Source organism: Siphateles boraxobius, unplaced genomic scaffold (assembly GCF_051911475.1).
Source record: "Siphateles boraxobius isolate OS27281-9 unplaced genomic scaffold, OSU_SipBor_1 13, whole genome shotgun sequence".
NCBI classification, from domain to species: domain Eukaryota; kingdom Metazoa; phylum Chordata; class Actinopteri; order Cypriniformes; family Leuciscidae; genus Siphateles; species Siphateles boraxobius.
In genome coordinates this window covers 1,658,166-1,671,545 of record NW_027508733.1, presented here as the reverse complement: position 1 = coordinate 1,671,545, position 13,380 = coordinate 1,658,166, and the positions used below count along the sequence as shown (strand labels likewise).

General features: G+C 45.1%; 1 protein-coding gene across 1 annotated transcript; it reads left to right on the top strand.

Annotated features, from left to right (window-relative positions):
- Positions 1–3,450: 3,450 nt before the first annotated feature.
- gpr35.2 (G protein-coupled receptor 35, tandem duplicate 2) lies at positions 3,451–4,519 on the top strand. Its single transcript, XM_077225729.1, has one exon. It carries the CDS (start codon positions 3,471–3,473, stop codon positions 4,482–4,484), a length of 1,014 nt encoding a protein of 337 aa, XP_077081844.1. The 5' UTR covers positions 3,451–3,470; the 3' UTR covers positions 4,485–4,519.
- Positions 4,520–13,380: the final 8,861 nt, after the last annotated feature.

The window sequence follows — 13,380 nt, the reverse complement described above, 5'->3', positions numbered from 1 at the left end:
TCTACAGCATTTACTAATCTTAATTTCAACATTTACTAATACATTATTAAAATCAAAGGTTGTATTTGTCAACATTAATGTACTGTGTGAACTAACATGAACAAACAATGAACAGCTGGATTTTTATTAACTAACATTAACAAAGATTAATAAATACAGTTACAAATGTATTGCTCATTGTTAGTTAATGTTGGTTAATACTTATTATATATTTAGCTAATAGAGGTGTGCACGATATTGAAAAAAATGTGATATTGCGATATCGATATTAATTTAGATATTTTTAAAGATGTAAGTTTACAAAAGTTATGGGAAAACGCATAGAAACAGATTCATAACAAATAAAACAAATTCGGGCCTAAAAGCGTTCACTATGAACCGGCATTAGACTCCATCCTAAGTCAAAAGAGAAGTAATTTTATTATATTACCCATTATTATAGCTACATATTTATTTATTTTTTATTTATTTTGCACACAAAAAAAGTGCACATTTTAAAATAGCTTAAATTTACAATGCAATCTAAATTTAGACCTAGAATTTATTTTATTTATGTATTCCCTTAAATCCATTTTAATCCTTTAATTAATTAATTCCTTTATTATTGTTATTGTTAAAGTGGAACTCCGCATGAGGTCATTGTTGTAAATCACTCGTGTTTGTTGGTGACACAATCGAAGCAGCAGGTTTATAAAATTAAACAAGACAGCTAGTTTAATGTCAGCATCAACAGAAACAGCATAACTTAACTGGTTCAGTGAGAACTGCAGTATTTGACCTAAAAACAAAAACAAATTCAAATCCAGCGTCGACGTTCCCACGATATGCGCTCAAACGAATCGGTTCATTTGAACGAACGATCAGATTCGTTAATGTGCCTAGAGTAGACGATGACAGAAACAGATAAAGCAGAAAGACTCAAGAGAGAAAGTAAAAAGCTGCCCTAGAGAACCAACAAAGAAAGTTTGTGAACTTGCTCCGTCTTGAAACATTTACATGTTTGTGGATAATACATTAGCCTACATATAAAGAGCGTCTGCTTTTGTTTTGAAGGGAACTGAGTTTTTCCCACTGGTAGAGGGACAGATCTCATTGTTCTCTCAGTTGAGCATGTGGAAAGGTAAGTGTTTTTTGTGTTATATTACATAGTGCTATTGTAATAATGTGTATTGCAATGCATTTTCATAACGTTATATTGCGTGAGTGCAACACATCTACAAATATTGAGTTTTAGCTCTCTCACATTTGAACTCCACTTTTGACATAAGAATTATTTTAACAAATATGATAACTATTAACTAAGGCAGACTTTAATCACAAATATAGAAAGAATTGGAGCCATTTGATTTTACAACCAATACCGGTTTCTGGCCGAGTTGTAAAACTAGTAATTCGACACTCAAGCGGAAAGAAACTACAGAGCAGCCGTTTGCATGTCTTTTAGAGAAGAAATATAAAAATAAGTATGAAATAATGCAGATTCGCTTACAAAGTACCATCTCTGTGTATTTATTTGTGTATAATGCATTACATTTGATATGCACACTTAAAAGTTTTGCTTTTCAATAGTTGTTTGCTCTTCAAAAACATTGTATGCACCTGCTACTGCTATTAATTTAGCTCTGGTTAAAGGATTAGTTCACCTTAAAATGAAAAATTTACTCACCCCAATGCCATCCACGATGTTCATGTCTTTCTTTCTTCAGTGGAAAAGAAATTCGGTTTTTTGAGGAAAACATTTCAGGATTTTTCTCCACACAATGGACTTTAATGGTAACCGAAGTCCAAATCAATGCAGTTTCAAAGGTCTTTGAAGTGCTTTAACGGACTCCGCACGATCCCAGCTGAGGAATAGGGCCTTTTCTAGCGAAACTGACATTTTCTTAAAAAAATAAATGTATATACTTTAACCACAATTGTTGGGCTTGTGCTGGTCTGCGACGCGCCAATCAAAAGGTCAGGCTGGACGTCGGCGGAAGTACCGCCCCATTGTTTACAATGATTTCGGGGCTGAATGTGCAATAAATGGGAGTGGCAACACTTTTCATATCGTTGAGAATAAAACAACCGTCCCAACTTTACAAATTCAGGTTCTCCCTCCATGGGGATCATCCATTTCGAAAAGTAAAGCAGATACGGGCCCTCCGTCTAATAACACCGTAAATATAACAAAGATAATGTTACAATCACAACCGAAACCAAATCAAAAACAGCAATCAATCTTATCTTCAGCTAAAATTAAATTATACTAAAACCGCCAGTAGGTGGAGCTAAATCATCGTCTTAGTAGTGAGTCATTAGGCTTGTTCGACTTGAACCGGGGCTGCACAGACCGATCGGTTGATGACATCAAAGTACCGCGAGAGCGATTAGAGAGCAGACGGCTCCTTATGCTTTTGAATCGCTCTCGCGGTACTTTGATGTCATCAACCGATCGGTCTGTGCAGCGCCGGTTCAAGTCGAACAAGACTAATAAGTCATTCACTCTAAGGATTTGTTCGATACGGCTCAGTCATTCACGGACAAAGCAGAAGTGAGTCGAGTCACTCATTAGAACAATTCGTTCAAAAACAAACAAAGCTGAATCTATGGCTCTACTGCTTGATACTATTTTTCTTGGCGAAATAGAGGAAAAACAGAAAATTTGTGTCTAAAATGTAAGTCATCTATAAACTTTATTCAGCCTAATTGCTGTATAAAATCAATATCACGTTTGCAAACGTGCTGATATTCGGTAAAAAATAGCACTTTTGCCCGTGAGATATGGCTAATAAATATTAAAAACAAGACCTTATACGATGACTTTTTTTGGCTGTATATCTTGGTTTTTGGAAGCATTTTTATTACTTTTGGCGGCAGGGCTCTTATGATAAACAGTAAATATAATCACATAACAATGTAGGGTTAAAAATAAGACAACGAGTAACACAACAATGGGGTGGTATAGCACCATCCCAACTGTCGGTTATTTTAACACAATGCATTTGGGTTAAAAGTAACCCAACAGTTAGGTTAACTATTTATAAAAAATAAATAGCCTAAAATACAATTTGTTTTCAAATACAGATTGTTTACTTGTATAAAACAATAAAAATGTCTAAACAAATAGATTTTAAAATGACAAACTAAGTATTGGGGAGTCTAGAATTTATTGTAAATATACATAATTGTGTACATACAACATATGTTACCCAACAGCCAACTTCCTACCATAGAAATTACCAGATTTTTTGGAAGACAACCCAACGGTTGGGTTAAAAAATAGAACCCATATTTTTTTATTGTGTAATTATAACCATATACTGCATTGACTGAACGCAATGCAAACCCAGACAGCAACATGCATATCGGTCCTAGTGATGTTCTGCTGGCGTCCCAGAGCAGACTGGACCTATACATGAACATCCACATAACCAATATGGCCATCACCCAGATCCCTTACGAGTGAAATCCAGATCTGGGCCGACACCATGTTCCTGTCTGGGAAGTGTAATTATAAAATCTGTAATTTAATTTCCCACAGTTTGAAGATGTCTAACTGCACCCTGAACATCAGTGCTGGCCTCCAGAGCCTTCAGCTGGCCTCATTGATTCCCACCTTCATCCTCGGGGTCCTGGGAAACATATGCGTCCTAGTGATGTTCTTCCGGCGTTCCAGAGCGGATTGGACTTACATGAACATCTATATCACCAACATGGCCATCGCAGACTGCGTTGTGTTGGTGCTCCTTCCCATCCGCATCCTTTCCTACTATGAAAACTCATGGGAATTTTTCAAACTCTGGGACCAGAGCAATAAAGAGCTGTGTTACATACTTGTGTCGGTTTATTACGTCAACATGTACGTGAGCATCTTCACCGTCACCGCGATAAGTGTGGTGCGATACGTGGCCATCAAGTATCCCATGAAGTCCAGGGCTATTTTATCCTGTAGGAACGCTCTGGTGGTTTGCGCGCTCATTTGGTTGGTCACGTGCTCGTTTAGCGCGGCTTTCCATCACGTGGACGATCCGAAGCCTAACCACACGGTCAAATGCTTTCAGAAGAATAAAGAAGAGGAATTACCGCTGGTGTTTATTCTCGTGCTGGATATCGTCGGGTTCCTCGTGCCGTTTCTCATCATGTTGTTTTGCTCCGTTAGAGTCATTTACACGTTGAGGAAACAGTTGGAAATCGGATCGCGCGGCGAGAAACTCCAGTGCGTGTACATCATCGCGGCGAACTTGATTGTGTTTGTCGTGTGTTTTTTCCCCGTTCACTTGGGGTTTTTCTTTAAATACATAGCGCAGGCTTATAAGTACAGTTGTGACGTGCAGTTTTTCGCGCATAATTTCGTTCACTCCGCGATGTTCGTCTCCAGTATGAACTGCGCTTTGGATTGCTTCAGTTATTACTTTGCCACCAAAACATCGTGGATATTGTGCTGCACGAATAAAACTAGGAATGAAGAACACGAATGTGATTATAGAAAGGTTTCACGATGACTTGGCATTATCAAAATGAGTTTGAATTAGTGCTGTCAATCGATTAAAAAATGTATTGGTTAAAACATAGTCGCATTTTTACTGTAGCTAATTAATCGCACCTGTTACAGTTTTCATATATTTTAGTGCTGGGCAACGATTAATCTTATCCTAAATAAATGGTGTAATTCAGTAGTGTATATAATTATATAAATACACACATTACCTGTATATATTTAAAACAAAATTTTGCATGTAAATAGGCTACTGTATAGCTATATATTTATACATAATTTATATTATATATAAATATTTAATGTAGCCTATAAAGAACACATTTTCCTTAAATATATGCATGTGTGTATTTATATATACAAAATAATTAGGCTATATGTAAACACAAATTTTTATTTTGGATGCAATTAATCGTTACCCAGCAGTAATATTTTTACATTTTAATACTTTTACATTGAATCTCCAAAATAATGTAGAAACAACATACAGTATAGGCTATTTTTTAAATATTTGGTAATGGCGATAAATATTTTTAATGCATTAAATTTAAATTTTTTATTAACAAACATGACCAGATGAAAATGTCAGTGACATTTGACAAAAGGTATTGATGAATTTTAATTATCAAACCACAACTGTAATTTTGACTTGGTATGCCGTAATAATTTTTTTTAGTGATGCACCGATGTGAAAATTGTGGTCGATACCGATATTAATATTACTGTTATGGCCGATACCGATATTTACCGATGTCGATATTTCTGTATAGAAAACACATTTTTATGATAATCAATTAAAGAGCTTTTTTCCAAAACACTTTTTTTTTTTTTACTTTTGTAATTTATTTTCAGAAAGGACTGATATTGGGCACCTTTACCTGTGTGCAAAATATGTCATCAGATTTTCAGAAGAAAAAATAAATATTTATATAAAAATACATTTTTATAAAGGATACAAATGTGTCCTGAATTCACACTATGAATAAGCCAACCCTGAGTATTCTCAATAAATATCTAACTCACTTGAGACCAAGTCACTGTATTCTGTGAACATTGTACAGCAGTTCAAAACTTTAAAGTACAGTACTGTCCTACTAAGGCAAAAGACCTTAACTTCTATTTTATAGCACAATGTTATGATAACACTTAAAATGTAAGCAATATTAACCCTATTAGACTCACTATGATAAAAATGGCTTCACATGTATAAACAAGAAGTTCTCTTTCATCATCTCGTGTTCGAGATCCACCTATGGGAAGGGCATCCGTACCTGACCTCTGCAGAAGCATCCAATTGCACCAAGTCTGGCTAGACAGACAGAAGCGCGCAGCCAATGCCAGGTGAGGCCACACCCCCTCACCTAAGGGCATATAACATCTGGGCGCGCTGCTATTCCTCAGTTGACATTCGCTTCTCGCGATCTCTGCATCTCACAGCTCGGTTGGATTTTTACACTGCTCACCTCGTGTCTTCAGGAGGACATATCGACCAGATCAGCCTCCGCCGGACGTGACAGTTGTTTATTTTTCAACTACTGCTGCTTTGCATTCGGAGCCGCCCACGCTCTCGCTATTTTCACCGTTTCTCCTCACGGCTGCCCGCCACGGATTTCTCCGTTTTCTTCGCTGGTATGTCACTGTCTAAGCCTGCAGCCTCTCCAGGGGATAGCATGTCACGGGCCTGCCCGGCCGCGTGTGGTGCCCTCATCGCAGCTAAGGATCTTCATCAGCTTTGCGTGGTCTGTTTGGGTCTTAAGCACGCTCGGGAAGCCCTTGAAAACCCGGAGAATTGCAGTTTCTGCCTCTTGCTGCCTAGGAAGCTGCTAAAACGCCGTCTTAAGGTGGCAGTGACACAGTGCACCGGGCTCAGCCCTTCTGACTCGGACGGGGGACACGGTGATGACGACGCGCTACCGGGGGCCTCCCGGGGCGCAACGTCTCTCGTCTGGGCTGACCAGCCCAATCCCGCCTTCCCCGAGGAGGACATCTTCGGGGACAACCTCACTCTCGTCCACGACCTGCCCGGTTCTGGCGAAGAGGAGGATGCGGCCATTCTTGGGGTTTCAGAGGACGAGGAGGCCATCCCGCCCTCTGGTGTTCCCCAGGCTACGGCCCACGCGGTTCTGCCTCAAGCCATCCTCCTGGAAGTGTGTGAGCGAGCGGCCGCTCGTCTCAACATCGAATGGCCGGCACCGCAGAGCGCCACCGACCAGGAGAGGGATATTTATGATGGGAAAGTGCTGGGACCCCCTCCCGGCCCGAGGAAACAACTCTTCCCCATCCTCCCGGCGTGCGCGAAGCACATGAGAAATTATTGGAGCGACCCGCTCGACTTCAAACACGGTCTCACGGGACTCGAGGTTAAGGACATGGCGGCGCACGGTATGGGCGAACCTCCCACCGTCGAACCTTCCATCGCCAGGCACCTTAACCCCGCTCAGGGCGGGCTGCTCGCTCCCCCCAAGCCGGTCTTGCCCAACAAGATGGACCGTTTTGCTGCCTCCGTTCACCAGGCAGCTTATAAGTCCTCGGCCGTGGCTGTCAGGGCCCTTAACGTTTCTTCGCTCCTCTCCGCCTACCAGGCGGAGATCCTTGAAGAGTTAGGGCAACAATTGGAAAAGGGAAATCCTTCTGAAACCCTGTGGAAGGAGATCCTAACGGTGAACGACCTCGTCCTCCGTAACGCTCGGCAGGCCGTCCAAGCTTGCGGGCGCTCCATGGCGCTTTCCGTGGTCGGAGAGCGCGCGCTCTGGCTGAACCTGTCGGGACTCCCTGACAGTGAGAAACGGCGCATCGCGGGCGCGCCGGTGGAGCCCGGCCGGGCTCTCTTCGGCCCCGCCGTCGCACTGATGCAACAACGGTGTGACGATAAGAAAAAGGAGGATGAGGCCTTCAAACTTTGCCTTCCTAGGAAGTCAGTCCCACGCCAGGCGCCCCCTGTGCGTTTGCCTAACCCACCGGCCACGGGACGACAGTTTCATCAGGGCAGAGAAAAGCCCCGCAACAAACCACCCCCTCGGCAACATAACCCAGCACCTACACACAAGCACTGGGGTAAGCCCGCTCCCGCCGCGGCCGCGGCCGGGAGACCTGCGAATTCCAACCCCACCGACTCGAAACGCAAGCGGCCTGCCTGATGTTCAGCCGATGGGGGCTTCGAGTCCATGTTCACGGGCCGCAAGCCCTTCGGACTCCCCTCCTCTTCTAGGACCCCCGTCCAAAAAACCCAGGGGGTCCCGCGGATGGGTCAGCTCTCCGTGTGTAAACGAGACTGCCCAGCTCGTGTGTTCGAGAGATGTGTGTTTTCCCCCCACGTTCAGGGGGCCCTTTGTAAGGGAAAGTTTAAGCTCAGTGACACCACACTGCCCACACTCTGTTCCCCTCACTCTCTCAATAAAGGCTTCGGCCCCAGTGTTTGCCCAACACAAAACACACAAAACACAAAAAAATACGAATCAAATGAATTCGTTTCGGCGGGAAAACCTCTCTCCGCAGAGAGAATTCATCTCACTGCAGAGAGAGGAAATCCCTCCGAACCCCTGCATGTCGCCTCTAGTGTACCCACTAGATGGCGCCATTGCATCACAAATAAACCTGTCGGTCTCACACAGCTCCGCTCTGGCCCGAGCGGGAGCTCTCGCGAGTCACGAAGCGGCTTGGCGAACCGTTTCAGCTCCCGAGTGGGTGATGCGTACAGTAATGCAGGGTTACAGATTGCAATTCGCAGTAAAACCCCCGCATTTCAACGGCATTCTCTTTTCTCACACGGAAGAGAACGCCTCTCACATTCTGAAAGAGGAAATTTCATCTCTCTTAAACAAGGGAGCGATTCAGGTGGTACCTCCCAATCTGATGAACCAGGGTTTTTATTCCCGTTATTTTCTGGTCCCGAAAAAAGGCGGCTCTCTCCGCCCTATCTTGGACCTTCGAGTGTTGAACAAACATTTGAGGAAATACAATTTCAGAATGCTGACACAAGGCGCACTCGCCCGTGCCATAAAACAGAACGACTGGTTCACATCAGTCGATCTGAAAGATGCTTTCTTTCACATAAGCATCTATCCTCCGCACAGGAAGTTTCTTCGTTTCGCCTACCAGGGCATATGTTACGAATTCACAGTTCTTCCGTTTGGACTCAGTTTGAGTCCCCGGTCTTTCTGTCTGTGCGCGGAGGCGGGCTTAGCACCTCTGAGAATATCAGGTCTGAGAATCCTGACTTATATAGACGATTGGCTCATCATAGCCGAATCAAAGGAGAAGGTGTTGCAGGACACCGACCGTGTGCTCGCGCACATCACATCGCTCGGGTTTCAAGTGAATGTGAGCAAGAGCAATTTCACGCCCAGTCAGAATGTCATTTTCTTGGGCTTGGAGTTGAATTCGGTCTCCATGCGAGCGCGCCTCTCTCAAGAGCGCGTTCGCTCTCTGATGAACTGTCTGACGCAGTTCAGAGAAGGGGCGAAAGTGCAATATCGCACATGTCTCAGGCTACAGGGTCTCATGGCTTCATCCACCCAAGTTGTGCCATTGGGACTTCTGAGGATGAGGGCGTTCATGAAATGGGTCTTGTCACTACATTTCAGCCCGATTCGCGACCTTTGCCGCTCGGTAACAGTGACACGCGCCTGCTCGGCGACCTTGCGCCACTGGGAGAGCGAGAACTTTTACGCACGGGGAACCCCTCTGGGGGCGGTTACGATGCGGAAAGTTGTGACGACAGATGCGTCCTTGACAGGCTGGGGTGCCACCCAGGAGGGCAGAACGGTGAACGGTCTGTGGCCAAACAGACTACGTTCAGCGCACATAAACTATTTAGAGCTTTTAACCATTTGGAAAGCTCTGAATCATTTTCTGCCTCGCCTGCAGGGACATCACGTTCTAGTACGGTGCGACAATACCACGGCTGTGGCTTATATCAACCGTCAGGGCGGCATGCGCTCGTCGAAACTCCACGCTCTAGCTTACAAGCTTTTGGTGTGGAGCAGACGGGTTTTCCTGTCGTTACGCGCAACTCACGTTCCGGGCATTCTGAACAGAGGTGCGGATCTGCTATCAAGGGGAAACCCAATCTACGGAGATTGGCGTCTTCACCCTCAGATAGTGGAAATGCTATGGATGAGATTCGGACGGGCGAGCGTAGATCTATTCGCCTCGCGCGAAAACTACCATTGTCCTATGTTCTTCTCTCTAAGGGACATGGACGCGCCCCTCGGGGTAGACGCACTGGCCCACCCATGGCCCAGAGTGCTCCTGTATGCTTTTCCTCCCCTGTGCCTGATAATTCCCTCATTGGCCAGGGTGAGAGAGCAGGGCCTGTCTCTCATTCTGATAGCACCCAGGTGGCCCAAGGCACCATGGCTGGCGGAGATAATTCCTCTGTTATACGCCGAGCCGTGGCGCCTTCCCGTTCGCACGGATCTATTGTCCCAAGCCAACGGGGAGATTTACCACCCCCACCCGGACAGGGTGGCTCTCTGGGCCTGGCCCGTGAGAGGACGAACCTGAACGCACTTGGGCTTTCGCCGCGTGTGGTCGCCACTATTCAGAATGCCAGGGCCGTCTCTACACGGTCCTTATATGGCTGTAAGTGGCACGTGTTCGAAGGGTGGTGCGATGGGCGCGGTCTCACATCTTATCAGTGCTCAGTTCCTGATATTTTGTGTTTCCTTCAGGACCTCATGGAAAAAGGGAGGTCTTTTTCCACCATTAAGGTCTATTTGGCTGCGATTTCAGCCTGTCATGTGGGTTTTGAGGGCTCTACTGTCGGGCAGCACCCTCTAATCCGCAGATTCATGAAGGGTGCACGCCGCTCGTTGCCAGTCATCAGGAGAACTGTTCCGGAATGGGACCTCTCCATGGTGCTGGAAGCACTGTCTCAACATCCTTTTGAGCCCCTGGGGAGTATTTCCCTTAAGCTGCTGTCCTTCAAGACAGCTTTGCTCTTGGCCTTGGCATCTGCCAAACGTGTCAGTGAGCTACATGCACTCTCGGTTCACCCCTCGTGCACTAAGTTCTCCCTCAGTGGAGATAAGGTTTCCCTTAAGCCTAACCCGGCCTTCATGCCGAAGTGCTTCCCTGCGTTCACTTCGGAGGTGTTGGAGCTGTCCGCTTCTCACCCTCCACCTTTTACCTCTCTGGAGGATCAGAGGCTGAATGCTCTGTGTCCAGTCCGTGCTTTACAGGCTTATATGACCAGGACCAGCGCTTTCCGGAAGAGCGACCAGCTCTTTGTTTCATGGGCCCCTCCGCACAGAGGGAGTCCCATATCGAAGCAACGCCTCTCACATTGGGTTGTGGGCGCTATAACTATGGCTTATGAAGCAAAGGGAGTGCAGCCCCCAAGGGGCATCAGAGCTCATTCCACAAGGGGCTTAGCCGCCTCTTGGGCTTTGTTTAGGGGAGTGTCACTGCAGGACATCTGCTCCGCTGCCAGTTGGGCTTCTCCTCATACCTTTGTGCGTTACTACCGGCTGGATGTCACCAGAACCTCGGTAGCACATTCGGTTTTAGGGGTTGGGTCTTCTTAGCTCTTCCCTGTACCCTGTTGAAACCAATAAGAGTGAATGGCCCGGCTGGTCATGTTCATTCTTGCCACCAAACATTTACTTCCCGTTATGGGTTTAGTTTATGTGCCTTGGTGGGTTGGGGGTACTTTCATGTATGTGTCTCATGCATGCTTCATGTCCTGCGTGTCCACAGCAGTCGGTGTGGCGTCACCTTTGCAGGTTCATGATTAATGGACGTGTCAGGCACCGCCTCCCCGGGGTGACCGTCTTTCTCTGGCTTTCAGAACCTCACTGTGAGTGTATTGGGCAATCGGGGAGCTGTCCATGTCTCTCCCATAGGTGGATCTCGAACACGAGATGATGAAAGAGAACAATAGGTTACTATCGTAACCCCGGTTCTCTGAAACATCGAGTGGAGAGATCCACCAGCTTTGCCCCGCTTGCTGCACGAGAAGCGAATATACTTACTGAGGAATAGCAGCGCGCCCAGATGTTATATGCCCTTAGGTGAGGGGGTGTGGCCTCACCTGGCATTGGCTGCGCGCTTCTGTCTGTCTAGCCAGACTTGGTGCAATTGGATGCTTCTGCAGAGGTCAGGTACGGATGCCCTTCCCATAGGTGGATCTCTCCACTCGATGTTTCAGAGAACCGGGGTTACGATAGTAACCTATTGTTTTAGTGAGAATAGGTGGAATGTCCTGTATGAACAAAACGACGGAGTATGTTTTTATGTTTCCACTGTTCGATCGCGCCCGCGCCTCTCTGTCACACGCGCACCACACACACACACACACACACACACACACACACACACACAACATATTCCACTATTTCGATCTTGACGTCGCTCGCAGCCTCTTCATAATAGTCACAGAGCTTCAGAGCTAAGGCTGGGCAACAGGTGTCCCTAAAGAACTCTATCTAGTAGTTCCGCATTATAATGGATTTGCTTTCTCGTCGGTTGTTTGACATGGATTTTAACCAGCGTTCAACTAAAGGTAGGCTCTAACTTACTACATTCCTGCTGCTGGTGTATAATGGGTGTGTCGTTGCGGCTCCAACCAACAAATTCTCGTCTTGATTTGATGTTTATATCTGGAAGAAGTATTTTTAAGAGTGTTTGCTCATCTGCAATACGTCTATAGGACGTTTCCTGTCAGATGTCAAATAGACGTTTAGAAGATGTCAGTTTAACATGCATTCTAAATCATTACATCTTAAAGAAATTCTAAACGTCTATTTGACATCTGACAGGAAACGTCCTATAGACGTATTGCAGATGAGCAAACATTCTTAAAAATACGTCTTCCAGATGTAAACATTACATCAAATAGACTTGTGCTATCTGGGGAGCTGGCATTTTATTTCAGTTGTAGCCTACATGTAGCCTTGTATTACGGGCTGTGAATTAAGATATCCTAAGCCTGCTCTAATGGAGCGCTTGTTACTAGATAAGTTGTTGATTATGGCTCGAAACGTGTTTGTGCCTAGTTTGTGAAGTAGCATCGCTAGCTAAAGGCTACCGCTAGCTATTACTGGATTTAGATTATCTTGTTTATGCACCCGGTGTCGTATGTCATTCTTGATCATTTTTTAATTTCACCATCATTTCCCCCCGAGAGTATGCCATTATTCAATAATCTAACAAAAGCAATCACTGTGAAACATGTAACTTACATGTGTGTCTGAGGTGATTTAATTGCTACATCATAGGCTTGTTCGACTTGAACTGGCGCTGCACAGACCGATCGGTTGATGACATCAAAGTACCGCGAGAGCGATTCAAAAGCATAAGGAGCCGTCTGCTCTCTAATCGCTCTCGCGGTACTTTGATGTCATCAACCGATCGGTCTGTGCAACGCTGGTTCAAGTCGAACAAGCCTCATAACTCCAGCGAGACAATAGAGATCGTTAAGACATGTGACCAACTGGGCGGCAACGTCATTAGAACGCAAAGAATTATGGGTATGTTTGGCCCGTTTACATGGGCTGGCATAGCAGGCAGTGTTCTGGCATGAAAAAAAAAATAGCATGAAAAACAGAATATAATCCTACAAATGCAGCGGGCTAAAGAAAACATTGTCGGACCATACCAGAAAACTGTCGTCCGTTCAAAAGTATACTAATGTTTTAAGCACCACACTCCTCGCTCTCTCTCATCTATCTGCATGCAGTCACAATTCATGTCAAGATCGCAATGCTGGAGTGTGTGTGTGCGATCTAACTGTGTGTGTGTGTGTGTGTGTGTGAGAGAGAGAGAGATAGGGGCGCGGGCGCGAACAACACTGGAAACATAGAAACATACTCCGTCATTTTGTTCATAGAGGTTATCATTCAAACTTAAAAGTGTTTACTTATATTTGTGTAACTTACACTCGCAATAAAACACAACATTGT